This window comes from Saimiri boliviensis, chromosome X (genome assembly GCF_048565385.1).
Source record: "Saimiri boliviensis isolate mSaiBol1 chromosome X, mSaiBol1.pri, whole genome shotgun sequence".
NCBI lineage: Eukaryota > Metazoa > Chordata > Mammalia > Primates > Cebidae > Saimiri > Saimiri boliviensis.
Genome location: NC_133470.1, coordinates 135,233,439 through 135,254,742, shown reverse-complemented (window position 1 = coordinate 135,254,742; position 21,304 = coordinate 135,233,439). Strand labels below are relative to the sequence as shown.

At 40.7% G+C, this 21,304-nt stretch overlaps 1 protein-coding gene across 5 annotated transcripts in view; it reads left to right on the top strand.

The window, feature by feature from the left end:
- The window catches only part of DIAPH2 (diaphanous related formin 2), a 914,837-nt gene extending 894,001 nt beyond the window's left edge, over nt 1–20,836 (top strand). For all 5 annotated transcript variants that reach the window (XM_074391645.1, XM_074391644.1, XM_074391643.1 and 2 more), the window contains one exon: nt 5,383–20,836. In XM_074391645.1, the coding sequence (XP_074247746.1) occupies nt 5,383–5,454 (72 nt within the window). In that variant the 3' untranslated portion in view covers nt 5,455–20,836. The remainder of the gene's footprint in view (nt 1–5,382) is intronic.
- Nucleotides 20,837–21,304: the final 468 nt, after the last annotated feature.

The window sequence follows — 21,304 nt, the reverse complement described above, 5'->3', positions numbered from 1 at the left end:
AATATTTCAATTGTTTACTATCCTGAATATGTACAATACAAAATAAAAACAAAAGCAAAAACCTAAAATCCCAATAGATAAATGGGCAAAAGACATGGTCAGTATGGAAAGGAAGACATATGAAAAGTTCCACCTAATTAGTATTTGAAGAAATGCAAAAAGAATGAATCAGATGCAGTTTTTGGGGCAGGGGGGGTGGGGCCGAGTTTTGCTCTTGTTGCCCAGGCTGGAGTGCAGTGGCCCAATATCAGCTCACTGCAGCCTCCGCCTCCCAGGTTCAAGCAATTCTCCTGCCTCAGCCTCCTGAGTAGCTGGAATTATAGGCATGCGCCACCACGCCTGGCTAATTTTTTGTAGAGGCAGGATTTCACCATATTGGTCAGGCTGGTCTCAAACTACCATCCTCAGGTGATCCACCCACCTCTGCCTCCCAAAATGCTGGGATTACAGGTGTGAGCCACCACTCCCGGCCTTTCAGTTTTTATATTAGCACATTTAAAAAAGATTAATACCTAACAAAGAGATAAGATACACAAATTCAGACACTGCCAACTGTATTTCAATTAATACAACTATTCTGAAATACATTTGGACTTTTGCATACCCTAACAATGCCACTTTTACACATAGCATATGTAAATATGTAACTATCGTGTTCCAGCAGTTTAATGACATGGAAAATTTCTACAGTACAATATGAAATGAAAAGGTAGAACACCAAACTGCATATGTAATTTGAGATATATATATATATATATACACACACACACACACACACACACACATACATACATAGACACACACAAAAGACACTATTCTCGTAACAGTGAGGAAGGAGAAAGAATCTGGTCAACAAGTAGAGCAATTGGCTGTCCCCCACAAGGAGATTAGGCTCAAGCCTGATTTGGCTGCCATCTTGAAGTCATTTCTAGTGAGTGAGAAACTATATCCAAGTCAGGATTTCTAAAATCACAGAGAAAAGCATAAATCAAACCGTTTTGGACACAGGGGGGAAAAAATGTAAGTCCATATGAGATGATTTCAGTGTAACAGTCCAAAATAAATCATCTTTCTCTCATCAGTGCTTGGGATGCAAATAGCTACCCCATGGACATTTTTGGAAGCAACATAAGAAAGTTGTCTTGGTTTCCTTAGCCTAAGCTGCCATAGACCCAGACCTCCACTTGCTCTCATTGCTAGAAACAATTCCTGACCACTAATGGTAAATCTGCGACATTGTCACTTTCAAAGAGCTTTGGAGAAAGCAAAGCTTACTGTAAATTACAGAGGGTTTCTTTTACTTTGTTTTCTAGCCTACTATTAAAATGGGATATTTTGTAACACTATGTAGATAAGGGTCGTAGACTTGGCTTATGTTATCCTGCTGTGAGGGACTAGTATATAATGCTAGGTCTATGTTAGTATCTCTACATGCCTATGAAGCACCATGAAAGCAGCAGCCTTCCCGAAGGCAACAACAGATGGATGCCTAACCTTGTGGGGAATGAATAATGGATGTGGCCCTTTTATTACAGTTTGTTCAATCCCAAGTTTACCTTCTCATGCCATATTCACGATACAGCCTTGCACTTTTGGCATTCGCTCACTCGGTTAGAGGATTATTTGCACATTCTCAGGTTATATAACGCAGGCTTGAGTCCTCCAGTCTATCTCATGTCACATTGTGTTTAAGCTTTATCTGTACTGTACTTACTCCCCAGTTATTTCACTTGACAGTTTTCAGTACCAAGGAAATGAATGATGTAGATTTAGGTGTGGATCTGAAACTTTGTGACGTTCAGGTATTTTGTGGATGCTGTGCGTTGTACATAGTTGCTGAATACATGATTGCATGAATGAATTCTAAAGCAATACAATAATGGGTTTAGTCCATTTCCTGCAGAACTCAGGAAGGTTTTGAGATGAATGCCAAATCGATTTATGCTTAGAAAAGGCATAACCCTTCTTACTCATATGACAGCAGGGAAAGCCTTGACATCTGTTGGAGCTGGTTAACCTGATACTTAGAAGCGGCAGAACCATGTCTAAGCTGGCCCATGGATTTATATTGCTTTCTGGTGAAAGATTTGCATATTACTTGTGTTTTGGCCACCCTTTCTCCATAGGATGCACATTTTTATAGAACTGTGTTCCTGTCTTCAACCTTATGCTTTAATCAGGTCACTCTTCATTGTATCAGAATCTGTTCACGTTCACATGAGGCACATTTGAAAGCCTTTAATGAACAAAAAGAATCTGCTAGGGTATGTATAGCCAACACTGGTGGATTTGGGAGGTCCACTTGGGGACTGATTTCTCAGGCTTATTGCTGCAATGTTGACAAACATTAGAATCCCTTAATGAATTCTTAGACCATAATGTGTTACGAATTAAGACAAATGAAGCAGATGAAGAATATGACAAATTATGTTACCCCATCCTCCAATCAAGTGTTTTTTGGTATTTCATTGCACAGTATCCCCAACAAGTATACATACATAGGCAGACCCTTTTCTTCCATTTCTCTCTCTTTGGTTTTCAAAAAGATAACAGGCAGATTGGAAGGGCTACCACTACTTGTTAACAAAGCCCTTCATGTCATCTCAGGTAAGTACATGTGTTGTCAACTATTGACTTTTTGAAAGAGAAGCCTCTATTCTTTTCATCTAAACTACAATAGTATTAGGAGAATGAGACCAGTTGGAAAAGTGGATTTGATTCAGGCTGGGTCTCATGGAGCTCTCAGGTCATATCACATGAGCACCCAGTTTCTTCACCTGTTTCTAAACAGGACATACAATCCTGTCCACTATCACCCAAATTAATCTATCACCTGTGGTAGCAATGATATCTAACATTTGTCCTTTTCTCATAAATGTGATCGCCACCTATGAGTCCAGACTTTATGAGGGCCAGGCTACTGGTTTTTCCCCATTAGTTTTTAATACTATAAATACAAAGTTGTATTTTAAACTATTGAGTGATTTCCAGTCTCTGCTTAAAAGAAGACATGACTCCAAATATGGAAGTCATCATCATTAGATTACTAGCCATTAGAATGTGAAGATAAGTGAAACAAAATTTATGCACACGCACATGCACACATACGCATGCAGAGTATAAGTGTGTGTGTGTGTGTGTGTGTGTGTGCGTGTGTGTGTGTGTGTTTTCTAACTAAAGTAGTTCTAACCTAAATACAGAGAGTTGGAAATAAAAGGTCCAGATCAGCCATTGCTATTGTTTCTAATGATACTTTTTCTTCCGTAAAGGTTGTAGGTTGACGTTATGAAAATGTTAAGTGGCAACTTTTACAGAATTGCTTCTTAAAATTATCTCATCAACATTGGGACAAATTAGGCATCTACAAAGGTGTGAGGGGTGGAGGCAAAGAAGGAAAGGAGGAAGGAAAAAAGGGAGGGAGAAAGTCTAGAATAATTCTGGTTTTTTGCATGTCAAAAGCTGGATTTAGGCCCTGAACTCAGCGTTTATCCTGCCTTGCAAAAGCTTCCACGTCTTTATTGGTTTTGACCTGAAACTTTATTTTCTCACACCAGATGACTCCGATAAGTTGCAGGTTGATGTGAAGCCTTACATCCCATCATTTAATGCTGCAAAGCTGGGTTTTTGGATGTGGTACTTGTCTCGGATCTAGTGGGCAGTGAGTGACGGTATGGGGTGGCGTTCCTGAAGTGAAGTGTGGATGCCTGTTGACCCTTGTGTGTACGACCACCAAGGCACAAGACTTTTTTCCAGTCAGCATGATCCATCGTTCTCATGTCTGGTAGCTTTAACACTGAATATTATCATGCTAGCAATGCAATGGGAACCATTATATTGTAATCTCATTTTAAAATGTTTTCTAAGAAGTCCAAAACCAATCTATGCAAACCAGTGACAACTAAGTAATAAGTCCTCTATTCAGGAATGTTATCTTCATTCCTGTATTTTTAGCTGAATTGTGATCCATATCTCAAACTAAATAATGGATTTTTTAATGGTATCTTCAAAAGGATACCCAATAATCCATCACTCAGATATATCTCTGAGTAGAGAAAATGCCTCTTTCTTTCTCACCTCTCAGTGGTCTTATTGCATTATGAAGCACTCGGCAGCCTTTAACTTTATGGCTGGTTGGCTCAGGACACTCATACCGTGGTGTTAATGAGGCTGGGGTCATGGAGGCCCGTTAGCTTTGCTCCGTCTGCTGACCACAGACTACCGGGAAATCGGTCAAGGGATGCTAGCACAGACAAGAAAGGCACCGTGGCAAAACCTCAGCACTTCTCAGTTTTTCCTCCGCATGTAACAGGCAGGATGTGTTAGTTGGGCGTCATCATCTCAAGGAGGAAATGAGTAGCAGCTTGAGAGGCCCCAACATTCACCTCTGAACAAAGCAGGCCTGACATTTAGGCGTTAACTTTGTATTATAATCCCCCATCATACCACTGATTTGCTGTGTAACCTTCATCACTAAAGCAGAGATAATAGGATAGAATGAAATGGGCTTACCTCCCGGGGATGTTGTGTGAATTAGCAAATGAACGAGTGTAAAGTGTTAGCATTTATGTCAGTGCTGGTGGTTGCCATTATTTCTAGGGACCTAGTCTCATTCAAAATAGAGAATCTAAGTATATTATGCTTTTGTCAGAAAGGGATTTTCACCCACATCGATTGCATTTCAGCTGAGCATAAAACAGGGGTGATAATAACATAGTAGTGATCATTGCAATGCAGAGCTGTAAACCTTTTCTCTCTTAAAGCTAGAACTATTTTCAGCAACTTTCAATGCCTTTAAACTTTGTTTTCCAAGCTTTGTGTCAATAGTTATCTCTATAATAATTATTCTTCCTGTGACGAATGGTGGGAATGGGATCTAGAATAGGTCCTATTCATTATTCATTCCCACAGTGACTATATAAGATATGGAATTTGTTTACATCATACAGTTAAGCAAATTTGGTAGCTAATGTGATTGCCACATATTGTAATCATTGTGAAAAATAAAAACTCTTTTCTGCTCTGTCCACGCTGCTGTCCTCTAGAGGTAGCCATAGATCTTTTTGATTTAACATCTTTACCAAAGAATTTCGTTGTTGCCTGTTATTTCCAAGGGGACTGTGCTTGAGAGAATGCTTCCATTTCTTTTATCACCCTGACTTCACTTACCAGCAGAAGTCATTTATTGCTGATTGCAGAACTCTTGAACTCAGCCGGGCAGCTGCAGCAGGAACTCCTCAGATCTGAGTTCCCTGTTACTTATTTACATATTCATTTGAAGTGATTTTTCAGGACTATTTGAAAACCTTTCTTGACCTAACATCTTGCAATAGCAAAGATCTAAAGCTTACCCTGTTTTTGCTTCTTTTTCTCTTTGTCTTACAGATAACAGACGAGCACCTTTGGAAAGGTCGCGCTCTCGCCACAATGGAGCCATCTCATCTAAGTGATTCCTGATGCCAAAGAATATGAAAATATTAAAGTAAACAAAATGATGCATTTCGAGAAGAAAAAAGTGTGCACTCAGTGGTTGGAAAGAAAATAAGTGCATTTCTGCAAAGATCAAGATAAGCTGAAGGAAGTAGTGTGCATTCGTAAAACTATTACAAGACTCCTCCCACAATTACTCTAATCTGAACACAGTTATCAGGATTACAAAATGAGTTCCATTTTAGTGTAAAGACGTGTATCATTCGTAATTGTGTGTGACCTGACTGTGATGATGAAAGTATAAGAAATTGAAGAGTTCTAAGGCTTTCAAAAACATTCAGTCTGTCAAAAATTTAAAATCTTAAATGAGTGAGTCACCCCCACCAGAAACAAAAGAGAAGAAAAAGAAAAGAAAAGAATTATCCAGTGTCAGCTTCCAATCCCGATTACATATAAAATAGAAAAGGACCAAGAAAAAGATGCATCTTAATGATTTGGAGGAGCGGGGCTAGTCTTATGCAGGCTGGAAGAGAAGCCATTTTGGAAATTCATGAAAGTACTACTCCACCCCAGTTGAGTTATTTAGAATCTTATCTCAAGTGAAAGCTGATGGATTCATCTGCTTTGGCTGAAATTAAACTTATCATTAGTCTAGCTAGCATTTCAGCATGATATTGCAAGCAGTTCTCATTGCTAAAAATAAACCAAAGTTTAACGGAATCAGTTAGGGAAAGTGATTTAGACTTTATTTAAAGAGGTATTTTCTAATTATGCACAGATATCTACTTTATACGAATACTTTATATGGCTATTTTTGAGAAAACCCTCACATTTTAATGTTTTTGCTAGGGATGAACCTGAAAATTCTATTACCTTTACTTAGATTTCAAAGGCAAATATTGATTCCTATGCTCTGTGGTTTATTTCTTTTTTCTATTGCTTCTTTCTCCCTTGAGCCCCTTGAAGGCAGGGAACAGACTTCTAGGAGACCTGAGAGGAAAAAGAATTCTTTTTGCAGGAGGCAGCAGAAAACTGTCTGAAAGGTCAGTTGTTTTATCTCCCCTTCCACTCTCTTTCCAATTTCACCTTGGTGGTCTGAAGAAGAAAAAGAAATTGTATGTATGTAAGTGTAAATATGTGTATATATTTATATCTCTGGCTACAGTAATTCCAATTCAGTGAACTTCTTAATTATCATCATATTTACTTACCTTATATTAACAAATTACAATGATGCTGCCAAAACAAGTCTACATGTTTCTTGAATAGATTAGGGAGTAAAAGTTATACTTAACTTGTCTATTATTTTAAAATATGTGTTGAAATAATGTGGTATAACTTCTCTGGAGTGCAATTTTAAGTCTTAATTCATGCAGCTGATTGTGGTTATTGTCAGAAATTCCTTACATGTATATTTCTTATGTAGAAAATACTGTTTCTACTCATTCAAAGCACATGGTAGATATTCAGAGAGAAGAACAAATGACTGGCTCGGGAAATCCCCATGTGAGATAAAGTAAACAAGTGACCGGTGGCTCGCGGATTCCTTTATATAGATGTATAATGATTCATTTGCCTCCAGTGTGTCCTTACTTAGGCATTATAATTTAAAAAGCTCTGAAGCTGCTACAAGAGAGAAATCAAAAAGGGCAACAGTGTCTGAGATTTTACAGTCCTATCCTATGTGAAAACACACATACACAAACACACACACACGTGCACGCACGCACATTTAAGGAACATATCAGTTTCACACACTATTTTGTAACAACAAAAGTTGAGGTTTTACTAATTCCTGTAAATACCTAGTATGTGTATTTTTGACTTTACAAAGTCTTTTCTGAGATCGCTGTGGTGTGGCTTCTTTAATTCTTTTGACAGCTTATCAGTCTGTAGGAAAACGATTTTGAAATGTTAACCCTGACTAAAATTCGGGAGCATATGCCTTGCTATATTATCAAGCTGGTCAAGGTAGAAATACTGACGTGTATCACCTTTTCCAGATGTAAACTTGCCTTATTTTCTAGTTTGTGAACAAGAACGAATTAAGTATTATTATTGATAACTTCTATATTTTTATTTAGACCAATCCCACATGCTATTCACAAACATCTCATTCAAATATCATTAAAAAAACCTTTCAAGGTCTTTCACGGACTTCCGATAGTTGAGTTAAAAGGTTTGTTTCCCAGATTTATAATGGTCCTGCTCTAGCCATTTGCAGTTTTGTTTTAGATTGAAAAGTGTCACCAGAAAAAGTATATAGTGACATTTTTAGTTTGAAAGCAAATTACGCTAAGGTCTTTTGTTGGCCATAATACTGCCGGACGTGAGAAGCACCATTTACGCAGATTTTCTGCAGAGTATGTTTCAAAAGGTACAGAATCCTTAAAATATCAACTAATTGCATTCGTCTCCTTTGGCTGCTGTAACAAATTACCACCAATGTGATGGCCGAATACAACAGAAACGTATTTGCTTACATTTCTGGAGGTCAGCAAAACCATGCTCCGTCCAGAGGCTGTAAAGGAGAATCTTTCTTTGCCACATCCACCTTCTGGTGGCTATTGGCATTTTTCAGCTTACAGCCACATTTCTCTCTTGGCCGTGTCTTCACATCACCTTCCTCTGTGTACCGAATCTCCGTCTGCCTCTTTTTTATAAGGATCCTTATGATGAGTTTTAGAGACCACCCAGATTACTCCAGGATAATCTCCTCACCTCATGATTCTTAATTAAATCTGCAAGGCCCCTTTTCCAAATAAGGTGACATTCATGGGTTTTGGGGATTAGGATGTGGCTTTTAAGAAGCCACTCTCAGCCCACCAAAGTCTGCCCTCTGGCTCAAAATTGTGTAAAATACATTCATCTCATCCTAATATTCCCAAAAGTCTCAACCCATTGTCAATTCTAAGTCCAAAAGCTCATTCAAATACTTTCAGTTCAAAAGTTCCAAAGCTTATCATTTTGATCATCGAAATCAGTTGTGAGTGAAACTCCAGGTCTGGTCTTTCCTGAGGCAAAATCCCTCTCCCTCTGAGAACCAGTGAAACAGAAAAGGTGTCTGCTTTAAAATTGCAGTGGTGGAAACAGGCATAAGATAACCATTATAGACATTTCTGTTTCAAAACGGAGGGAATGGAAAATAGAATGGAGTCTCCTGTCCCAGTCATTTTCAAAATCTAGCCAGACAAATTTCTCTTATATTTCAAGGCCTGGCAATAATCCTCTTTCTCAGGGCTCCACCCTTTGAGCCTGTAGCTCTTCTTTCTTGGACCATGGATTGGGCCTCTGCCTCTGTGCCCCCACTTGGGCCTCTGTCTCTGTACCTGCAGCTCTGCTCTCCGGGTGGTCCTTTCTTTATCTTGAAGGTTAGCAGACGTTTGCAGCTAAGTAGTTTTAGCAACGGGTTTCCTACCTGTAGAATTTTGGTAGTCTCACAGTCTTTTATTTTGTTGTGTCTCTGGCCCTTTGAGGCCCGGCTGGAAGTGTTTCTGCTGGTATACCATTCTCAAAAAACCTCGTGGGTCTTCCATATATGTCATATTTATTCATACATACAGAAAAGAGGGTCCTCACAGATTTTTCCTGAATAACCCCATCTCTATTCTTGGCTTCTTTTGAAATAGTCAAATCCCCAAGGTAATGCCTAATCTCTTCAGCACTAGCCAAAGGTTGCCAAGGCACACCCTTGGCCTTATCTCCAGAGCACACCTTTCTAACTGTGAATCTCCTAAGTCTTTTTTTACAATCTGAACAGGCTCAGAATTTACCCAGTCCTCAGGTACTGATCCCTTGTCCACTTATATGGTTCTTTTCTCTTTAAAAATTTTTTTTTTAATTTATCGGAGATGAGGTCTTACTCTGCCAGGCTGCAGGGTAATGGTGCAAACATAGCTCACTGTAACCTCAAACTCCCAGGCTCAAGTGATCCTCCTGACTCCCTTCCAAGTAGCTGGGTCTACAGGTAACATGTCACCCTGCCTGGCTAATTTTTCATATTCTTTGTAGAGACTTGATCTTGTTATGTTGCCCAGGCTGCTCTCGAACTCCCAGCCTTCAGCAATCACCCATCTTGGTATTCTAAAGTGTCGGATTATAGGTGTGAGCCACCATGCCCAGCCTCTTTTCTCAATGTATCTCTTTTCCCTCTTATTTTACTGTAAGCACTAAGAAGAAACTACGCTATACCTCTAACACTAGACTTGAGAATTTCCTCACCTAAACGTCCAAGTTCATCATTTATAAATTCTCCTTTTCACACAACTGGAGTAAACAATTTAGATAAACTTTTTGCCACTAATTTGACAAGGATTGCCTTGCTTCGATTTGCCAATAAAATCTTTATTTCCTTCTAAGCCATCCCTAGGAATGCCTTTAACATTCATGCTTTTGCCAACTACCTGGTTAAGGCAATCTAGCTTTTTCACCCACTGCAGTTCTATTCTCTACCCATTATCCAATTCCAAGGCCATTTTCACATTTGAAGACATTTGTTATAGAAGTATCCCATTTCCTGGTTCCACAATCTGTACTAGATTCCTGTGGCTGCTGTAACAAATTACCCTCAAGCCCAGTGGCTTAAAACAATAGAAATTTATTATCTGGTTGTTTTGGAGGACAAAAGTCCAAAATTGAGGGGTTGACAGGGCGGAACTTCTTCTGGAGACTCGAGGGAAAACTCTGTTCTCAAGTCTTCCAGTTTCTTGGGGCTGCCATCATTCCTTGGCTTGTGGCTGCATCTCCTTCTGCTCTGTCTTCACATCACTTCCCCTCTGTATATCTAATCTACCTCTGCCTCTCTCTTAAAAGGACACTTATGATGGCATTCAGTGCCCATCCAGATTACCCATGATAATTCACTTGTTCCAAAATCCTTAATTACATCTGAAAGGCCTTTTTTTTTTTTTTTTTTTTTTTTTTTTTTTTTTTTTTTTCTAAATAAGGTACTATCGCAGGTTCTAGGGATTAGGATATTGAATATCTTTTTGGGGGAGGGAGCACCATGCAGCTCACTACACTAGTCATTGCACATAAATGTATTTTTCACATTTTAAGATGCATTCTTGGTGCTCAAGCCAAATTGAAGTTCGTCTCTAAAAGCTGTCATCTGCACAGGCATGCAAAACTGCGTGCTTTGTCGTTAAATGGATGGACAGGCTCTTCTAAATTTCAGTTGACACTTTTGCCTCTATGGCGAATTAACTTGAAAAAAATAATTGATCCCAGCTCTATCCTCTGATGTACCTCTTCTACCCCTTTTATGATGTCTTTGACCAAATGCCTTCTGTGGTTCACAGTGCAGGCACAAAACTACCTCTGATACAGAAGGGTTTTTTACAAGCTTATTTTAAGTACCGCGAATCCCTCACCTGAAGGGAGAGGTGAAAGCAAAGACTGCTTTGAATGGGTATTGAGGGAGATTGTGTCCATACTAAGCCACCCTGAAGAAGTATTTCACTTGCAGTAGAACTGTGGATTTGTGCTCTCATTTTGCTTTGGAATAAACACCTATCTCTAAGCAGGACCAAGAATGACTTGCAATCTATATGTAATGGCTATTACTGATCCAATAAAGTTAAGATATACATTAAATGTTGTACTGCCTGTGAGAATTAAGATTAAAGACAAATGGAAAGGCATGAACTATGGAGAGTCAAAACAGGGTGGGAGAACATTCTAGAATAAGCTTCGACCAAACAAGTGCAGGAGTGCTTTTGTATGGGCCTGGTCAGGTAGAGATCATGGGATCATATTAAAAACATACTTCTGGGAATCATACGGTTTTCTTTAACAGTGCTTGCCAGAGTAGTGGAGATAGTATACAGCTGAAAAGTTTAGAAACATCAGAAGGGTGATTTACGTGCTCCAGAGAAACTGTTTCAACAGAAAATGTTTTTGTTTTCTTTTGTTTTGGTGTGCTCCAGAGAAACTGTTTCAACAGAAAATGTTTTTGTTTTCTTTTGTTTGGGTATTGAGTATAGAATTAAGCAGATGTGTTTCAAATGCTCAGACGGGTAAAAATCCGCAATGAGTAATAAAAGGACTATAGATGATTATTTTCTGGAGAGCTTTCAATAGAATATCTCATCACGGTTGAGGTGACTTCTTAAAGATGAAGGTCTGGACAATGTAATAATCAGGTCTATAAATAATACAATCAGAAACCTTTGTTTCCAAGGCAAACCAAAGACCATTGTTTCCCTTGGAATGGTTTACATCAGGAATCAAATACATTGGCGTTTTTCTTTCCACTGAGACCCAAATAGGCACATTCCTTAACAGGAAGTCTGAAACTGTTAGTATCCACAACTAGGAGAATTAGAGCTTAAGATCAAGAGCTTAAAGGAAAATGGAAATCCAGAAATTAATATGTGTGCAATGCATGTAACATGCTATATAGTTTTGATTGATAATGGGAAGAAAGCCATAGCCAAATATCTCATTTACAGACTGAATTTATTTAGATGTCTAGAGTCCCAGTAGCCACAGATAAAATAGTATTACAGTTAGTGTCCATTTCAGGAAAAACAACTTGAAAATATATGAATTTTACAAATCGTAATTTTGTTCCTAGTTCTTGGAGATTAGCCAGAGTTCAATCTTTAGCCATGATGACCTTACATCTCGGATAATAGCAGTTCAGCTAATATTTTCAGCTATATCTTAGCTAATTGAGGTCCAGCCATCACCTTTTGATATTTGCGAGCAAAGTGTAAGCACTACTATCATATTATTTGACATAATAATAAATAAATAATATAAAACCCCTCAACTTCTCTACTTTGTTGAAGTCTACCCCCACCCCCACTCCCCAGTATGGCTATTCTAATCATCGAGTGTCTATTAATGGAAGCTGCTTTTTCAGGACACAATTATGAATTAAACATAGCTCCTGGCTTCAAGATCTCACAGCCTAGTGGGAGATGGGAGCTGTACAAACAGAATTCTAATCCAAGGTGGAAAGAAACCGATTGATGTTGAAACTGATATAAGGCCTATGGAGGTTCAAAAAAAGTAAGAATTTAGTTTCAGAGAAGTGGGGTGGTTATTGGGATGGGAAGCTGGTGTCTGTGTAGATTTGTGGAGTGGTTGGCATTTAAACTGAAAGTTAAGAGGTAAGTGGATTTGGATCTGTGACACCGTTACTCATTCAGTCAGTAGTTACTGAGCACCTATTGTGTGCCACACACAGCACTAGATTCGGAGAACGTGACAGTGAACCAGCTAGATGTGGTTCATGCTCTCGTGGAACTGACATCTTTTTGAAGAGGGAGGGAGGGAAGGCATGAGCAGAGATACAAATGTGGAACCGTGGTGCATATGCAGAGAATGTTGAACAATTCTGTTTGACTAGAGTGCAGGGTCGATGAAACACAGCAGTGAATGTGTGGTTTGGACTTCTCGATTCTACACAGGACAGGGAAATATTGCGGGATTTGGAGCAAAGAAATTATTTGGAGCACTGAAGAAAGATGACTCTAGAAGCTCTATGTAGGACAGGTAGTCGGGGGAGAGACCAACTTTGTTGGAGGTTATTGCAATAATACTTTCGAGAAATGAGGGCCCAAACTTGGATAGCAGGTTTCAGACAGGCGCAGCTGCAGCTCTGAGGCTTGCTCAGAGCTCTCAGACTTTCAAATAGTGCCCAAGTCTATTCCCTTTATGCTAAGTGATCCTATTATCTGGACTGTTGCCTGACTCATGCAAGCCTTATATGCAAGTAACATCAAATCATGGAGACGCAGAGCAGACAGGAGAACGCGATTTCTGCCCAAAAACGTCTTCAGTGATACTATAGTGATGACGGCAGTATGAGCAAGGGTAAGATCTCCTTTCCCTCCCTGCCCCCTTTCGGTTCCCTTCCCTTCTCTTTTCTTTTCCTTTCTCTTTCTTCTTTCAGACAACACTGAAAGCCAAAACATTGAATGGCTGTTCAAAGAGACAAAAAACTGAGAAAGACCGAGTGGACATTAAAATATACTGATTCAGTTTTGGTTTCATACTGGCATGAAAGAAAGGCATTCAGATAAAGTATAATTTATGGGAAAAGCTTCAATTAGTTCACAGCTAGGCCTTCTTAAGTGTCTGGTTAATATTTTAAGCTGTACATTTAAGAGGTTCTTGAACAATTATTACTCTCTAAAAGAACAGCAGATTCTCCTGTTTTACTCTGCTCCCAGTAATCTCTCAGACTTTCAAACAGTGCCCACGTCTATTCTCTTTATGCGAAATGCCTTTCTACTCAAATAACTCTAAGGCTTCTCTCCCAGTACATTCAGCTGCTGGATCATGTGATGCTGAATGGCTTTATTTTGGCTACTATTGTTTTATTCCAGAATGAGGCCTGGTTTATGAATCTGCTCTATCTCCTTCCTCACCCAGTACATCGTGTTACCATCCCTCCATTTTCCTACAGAAACCCAAATATCACAATGGGAATGACATTGAAAAGACCTAAATATTGTAAATCGTCTTTTTGAACAAAAGTCTTGGAAACCTATGGCACATAATAGCACAGTGGCCTAGACTTTGGGACAAAAACCGAGCTGAAAAACAGGTAGCACTTAATGACGGTGCTTGAGGGAAAGAGGGACGGGAACTGAAAGGGGTCATGTACTAAGGCCCCTAGCAGAATTCAGTTACAATGATAAAAATGAAAACGTTTTTCAGATGTCAATGACTTTGTTACTTCAGAGCATCTGTGATAACGAAGCTGACTTGCTGTGACCTTATATCGTGTAGTACTTTGTGCTGTTGTAAGGACTTCACTCTTCACATCCATCATCACATTGCCTCTCAGTCTACAAACATCTTTAAGGTTCCACCAGACTATTCAACAGCAACCTTCAAGCTGGGACTCTCGTTCAAGGCTATCAGTGACCCACCTAACTGCCCAATCCTACCAATGCTTCCGAATCCTCATCCCACTTACCTTGTCTCATGTTATCCACCAAGTGTACCTAGCCCTGTCTTCCCCTGCCTCTCAGAAAACTCATTCCCCTTTGATCAATGGTTGTCTTCCAGTGACCCCTAAATGTAGGCATTATTTTATTTCACTAGCTTTTGGGGAACCGGTGATGTTTGGTTACATGCATACGTTCTTTAGCGGTGACTTCTGAGATTTCGGTGTACCCATCACCCGAGCATTGTACACTGTACCCGTTGTGGAGTCTTTTATTCCTCACCCCTCTCCTGCCCTTCCCCCCAAGTCCTCAAAGTCTATTGAATCATTCTTATGCATAGACATTATCGTTAGTTGCCTTCATTTGTGTTCTCTTCACCTCCAGGGTCATCTTAGCCATATCCACAGCTTCAAGAATTTCTTTCAAGGACATGACTCTGAGGTCTCTCCTGAACCGCAAAACCACCTTCCCACTGAAAAGGAGAGCCCACGCACTAAACTTCGCGCATCCCCAACCAAACATGTTCTTCTCCAGCAAACGTATTTTTCCATCCAGGTCACCTGCCTCAATATTGGCACTAGCCTTTTCCCAATTTCTACAGCTAGAAACTCTGGAAGCATTTTGTAGTATTCCCTCTCCCCTAATATCCAGCCAGGCACAGAAGTTGCTCTCTCTAGCAGCGTGAAGAATGCGTTGAAGAGGTAAGAGGTCTCTAAATGCCTTCCTTGGCCCACTTCAGAGATCTTCATTGTTCTCCTTAATTAATGAAACCAGTGCAACCTTCAGACGTCTCAGGAGCTCTGACTGTTACCGCCGCACTGCCCAGCCTCAGCCCTTTTCTCCTATCAATCCTTCAAGGACCAGTGCTGCCTTTCTGAAGCCTTTCTTAATTTGTCTTCCCCCGTTAAAATAAATTGTGTTATCTATGCTCCCTCAGCAATGTGTTCATACCTCTATTCCGGCCTTTATTTCATTCTGCCTTCTACTATAGTTACTTGTCTGCGTCCTTGACTAAAGTGTAAGTTCCTTGATGGCAGTGACTGTCTCATTCATCTCTGGGCCTTTACACAAAGCAATTGCTCAATGAATTAATGTGTAGTGTCAACTCTCAGGGAATTAAACAAATGAAAAGGAATGTTCGCTACAGGTAATGGAAAATCATAGCTAATTTCCTCGTCCAGGTGAGAATATAGCCTTCATCACTGTCCTAGGAACTGAGGACCTGCCTAAGGTCAGCATTAAGGACAAACTCTCCAAACCGTTTGGCTGAAAGGTGACTTTAGAGGAGTACTTTCAGGAGGTGAGGATGGATTGAAGACGAGTAGGAAGGTTTTTTTTCCTCCAAGGTCAAGCTTTTAACAAGTGTCTGCAGTGTACACTGAGGGATTTGGCTGTACTCCAATTATGCTGATATGTTTTATGTATGGGCCTCCAGCATCCAGGAAACACCTCCCTCAACAATTTAATAAGTGTAAATATCAAGGCAGAGTTGTAAATGTGGAACTTATTTGTAATGTACCAACCTTGTTATTATCAAATGTCACAGGGTATAAGTCATGGCAATTATGCTGCCTGCTTTTTATTACATTTATTTTACTTTTTAAAAGTGCAGTATATCCTCATAAGCTTCTCCTATTCTGCCCTACCTAAGGAACCTAGTGTGCCTGTGTGTTCTGCAGTCAGAGATGGCAGAAAATTTAGAGTCATGGGATTAATGGGCATCCCTAGTAGGAAAGGGACCTCGTGAATCATTGATTCCTCTACATTAGGCTTCACTGTGTATTTCAACAGTTCAAGTTGGGAGACCTTGTGAGTTTCTCTATACAAGACATTTCATGATTTAAAGCACAGAATTGTTCCTTCTTCCACCCTCCTACCATCTGAGCGTGCACATGTGTGTATGTGGGCCTGTCATGGGAAAGCTGGTCATTTTGCACAAAGCCTTCAAAGTCGATCGGCCAGCTTGGTGTGATACAGTTCCGAGTCACCTCTTCAGTGGTCTATTGGCAGGTGAAAGTAAGGGGGAAAAGGCGTCATTTTTCTGATTGGGACCAGAAAAGCATCCGCTACATCCAGCACATGATTCCCATTTCCTCCCTCCCACTTCTTAGTAAATTACATCAACCACTCAGAAGGGAAAGGGTAGGTGAATCTCTTCCTCCATCTAACTAAGCATTCTGTGGCAGCAGCCCTCTTTTCTTGTAGAGGAGTCTTAGCCTATCTGCGGGCTTCAGCAGGCTTCCCTGGTCTCAGGCAGGAAACCTGCCAAGCAAAAGAATCTGTTGGCAAGGAGATCTGTTTTTAAGGGGTTTGAAAAAAAGTGCCACTGCTTTTGAAGTTTCCTTGAAACACAAGGACCAAAAAGAAAAAAGGAGTACTTCATCCTTGCACCTAGGAGGTACTTGTGTAGTCTTATTTCTCCTAATCAAAGCTCCCTCCTTTGTTGTTGGTTTATGATCCAACAACCATGTAAACAATAAGCTATTCGTCTCTTCATCAGCCATCCCACAAATATTCATTGAACATCTACTGTGTGGCAGGCACTATGCTAGGCACTATCTAATAGCAAAAGTAGATGTGTTTTAGGTGTTCATGAGCTTCGTCAAGTGGAGCATGCCAATGGTAAACAAATCAATATAGCCAGACACGGTGGCTCACGCCTGTAATCGTAGCACTTTGGGAGGCCGAGCCAGGCGGATCACCAGGTCAAGAGATCGAGACCATACTGGTCAACATGGTGAAACCCCATCCTGCTAGAAATACAAAAATTAGCTGGGCGTGGTGGCACGCACCTGTAGTCCCAGCCACTCGGGCTGCTGAGACAGGAGAATCGCTTGAAACTGGGAGGTAGAGGTTGCAGTGAGCCAAGATCACGCCACTGCACTCCAGCCTGGCGACAGAGTGAGACTCTGTCTCAAAACAAAAATGAAAACAAATTAATATATGATTGCAGTTGTGTTTAATGCCTTCAAAGGAAAGACTGCCGATAGTGTAGGAGAAAATAATGGGGGGTGTGTGTGTGTGTGTGTGTGTGTATGTGTGGTGGAGAGGGAAGGGGCCTAAGTTAGACTGGGTGGTCGTGAAAGTCCTCTCTGAAGAAGTGATACTTAATTGGAAACCTAAAGGATGAGTAGGAGTCAACCAGATAAAAAGTGAGTCATTGTGTAGTCAATGTAGAGGAAGTAAAGTCCATATAATGGGGTAGTGTATCTGTCAGCTTTTGCTAAAACAACCCCCAAACCTCGGTTACTATAGCAAAAGTATGCTGTGGCAGCCACGGGTCATCTGTGGCACTGCTTCATTGTGGCTTCTTCATTCTAGGATCCTGGCTGAAGGAGTAGCCCTTTTTCTTGGACATGCCAATCTTATGGCAGAGGGAAAAGAGCAAAGAATGCTGAACCTTGTCAATCTTCTGATCATAGGTAGCGGTAGCGGAAGTCGCTTTGGCTCACATTCCATTGGTCACAGCAAGTTTTATGACCAAGCTCGTATCAGGTCATCAGAGCACGTGGCAGGAGGCAGGAAGATAAAGCAATAGCCAGAAACAATAGCGCAGTCTACCACAGCCCTCATCTGAGTTCCACCTGTATCTCTTACTGATAGGTGTTTCAAACATTTCACTAACTTCTTAGGGCCTTGGTTCCCTCACCTCTACAAATAATGTTTGAAACAACTAAACAGAACCTAAGATGGTTTTAAGAACGAACTTGGGGGAACTGAAAATATATAATCTGTAATCTAAGGTTTCTCTACATTTGCCCGTGACGTTTTCTTTCAATTACAATCATACAAGGAAGGCGAGTTTTAGCATGCTGCCTTGGCCACTAACTAGCTATGTGACCTTGGGCAACTTAAACTCTGTGAATCTTGGACTATTGTAAGGATTGTGTAAAATAGTATATAGGATGAGTACATTTTGTGTATGTTGTGTATTAGAATGCCATAAACATACTAATCATAATTATGTGACTGCCATGATCACCTCAACTAAGATCCAAAAATCTGCCTCTCAGCCAAGCATGGTGACTCACGCCTGTAATCCTAGCACTCTGGGAGGCTGAGGTGGGCAGATCACCTGAGGTCAGGAGTTCGAGACCAACCTGGCCAACAGGGAGAAACCCCGTCTCTACTAAAAATACAAAAATTAGCCAGGCATGGTGATGGGTGCCTGCTACTCAGGAGGCTGAGACAGGAGAATCGCTTGGACCCGGGAGGCAGGGGTTGGAGTGAGCCAAGATCTCGCCACTGCACTCCAGCCTGGACAACAGAGCAACACTTAGTCTCAAAAATTAAATTTAAAAAAAAAAAAATAAGTCTTTCTCTCATGCTCTGAATCCCACGTTTCACCCAGCCAACTCAAGCTCACCATGTCAAAAATCAAACTTATTTTCCCTCTCAGGCAGTTCCCGTTCAGTTCCCTCTCCAGACTTTATTACGGTTATCACTGGCACTGATGTGCTTCTAATAGCCAAGGTCAGAAAACTTCAAGTTATCTCTGACTGCCACACCCCCACTCAGTTCTATCACTTCTCCTTCCACAGTATCGTTTACATTTCTCTCTGATTTCAAAGCGACTACCTAAGCCCAGAACCTAGCACCTCACTCCTTGATTACTATACTGGCTACTCTTACTGCCTCTACCTTCACCCCAGCCCAACGTAGCCTTTTGATTATCTGATTCGCACACTCAAAATCCTGCAGTGACTCACCAGTAAATTAAAAAAAAAAAAGAAGTCTAAACTCTTCAGCTGAGTGGCCGACATCCTTCATAATTTGTCCGGGCCCATTTTTTTCCAACCTTTCTTCTCACTCTTACCCATATACACCTTCTGCTGCAGCAGTACTGACCTGACTCACCATTCTCTGAAAATCTCCAGGATCTAGAATAGCACCATCCAGGAGAAATCTAATGCAAGTCACAGATACGATTTTAAATCATGTAGCAGCTAAGGTTTTTTTTTTTTTTTTTTTTTCTTTTTTTTAATGAGAAGCAAGTGAAATTCATTTTAATATTTTTATTTTCCAAATATCATTTTAACATGTAATCAATATAAAAATTAAGGAAAATTTTTACATTTGTTCATACTATGTCTTCAAAAATCCATCAGAACTTTACACTTTTGGCGCACACTAGCCACATTTCCAGTACTCCATGGCCACGTGTGGCAGGGGCTACAGTATGGGACCTGCAGAGATCTATCCGCCACCTTGTGGCTGTAGGCAAGCTCCCACTCAAACTAGGACCCGAGGAAATGCTGCCTTTCAAAGACCCAGCTTCACAGCCTCCAAGAAGTCTCAACTGAAATTAGCCTCCAGGTTCTCTCAACTGAAATTAATCTTTCCCATCTTCTATACACATTATTTTAGTATGTTAATACATTTTCAAATGTTTTGAGTAGATAACACATTCATTTCAAACTCAGAGACGCTACCAAAGGATATGCACACGACATTCCCAGGCCACCCCCACTTCCTAGCCAAACTACTTCCTTTCCTTAGAAGCAACCAACGTTACTTGATTTTTTGTATATTTCTGCAGACCGGATGTGGGAGTTGAACCAGGGAGTTGAACACGGTCCGCCTGGGTGAGAACCAAGAATCCTAACTACCAGGCCGCCACGGACGCGGCGTAACTGTAGCTGGCACTTAGGTTCTTGGCTTTCCCTGAAGAATGGGGAAAGGGGTCCCGGAGGTGCGGTGAATTTCACAGCTGAAATAAAACTTGTGGACGCAAAGAGTATGCGAAAGTGCAGTTTATTAGGCAGAGTGAAAGGACGGCTCCTATGCTTTCGTGGGAGGGGATCCAGGAAGGGACGGCTGGAATTTTTACCCTTGAGTTATTCTCTCCCCATTCATGTTTTCATCCAATGAGAGGAGTTCTTTCAAACCTCCTCTGTACTGATTGATCTTAGACTCCATTACCAGATTGGCTACTTGTTTTACATCCTTGAGTCTCAGAGCTCCCACTTCCAAGAGCCAGCATGGGGAAAATCAGAGACAAAGGGCCCTACCTGGCTTGCTGATACAGGAAGGTGAAACAAAGAGCTGTAGCTGGCCTGTGGCGGGAAACTGAACACAGGGCTCTAGCCAGCCTGTGGCAGGAAAACCCAGGAACTCCTGCACTCTAAACAACGCCCCAGCTGACCCCGGGAAGTCCCTCTAACACAGTCCGTCATCACATACATATGCACATGTACATATATATGTAAACATGCATTTTTTTTTCTCGTTTTTCAACAAATGGTGTCAGAGTAAATGTGCTGTTCTGTACCTTATATTTTTTGCATTTACCAGCTTACCTTAGCGACCGTTCCATATGGAATGTACAGTACATAAAATGTTTCATCGAACTTTCCACTGCTCATTAAAGATCACTGTATTTGTGTCTGTCTTTTAATTTTGAAGGGTAATAGTCTTCTTTTCTGTATCCTTGCAGAGCTCTGCGTCTTGGACTCTGGTGCTATACATAATATGCAATAAATACTTATTGAATTGCTCAATCAGACTGATCTTAAAATGCTCTTTTGCATATGACACCCTCACCCGCAGGAAAATAACATTAACTTCTAATTGCCCACAGCACAGCTTTCTCTTTCTTCTCTTTTTCTTTTTCTTTCTTTCTCTTTCTTTCTTTCTTTCTTTTATTTCTCCTTCCTTTCTTCCTATTTCTCTTTCTTTCTTTTGTTCTTTCTTTTTCTTTTCTTTCTCTCTTTCGACAGTCTCACTCTGTCACAAAGTGCAGTGGCGCCAGCTCAGCTCACTGCAGCCTCCACCTCCCGGGTTCAAGCAATTCTTCTGCCTCAGCCTCCTGAATAGCTAGAATTACAGGCATGAGCCACCATGACTGGCTAATTTTTTTGTCTTTTTAGTAGAGACGGGGTTTTGCCAGGTCGGCCAGGCTGATCTCGAACTCCTGACCTCAGGTGATCCGCCCACCGTGCCCTCCCAAAGTGCTGGGATTACAGGTGCCC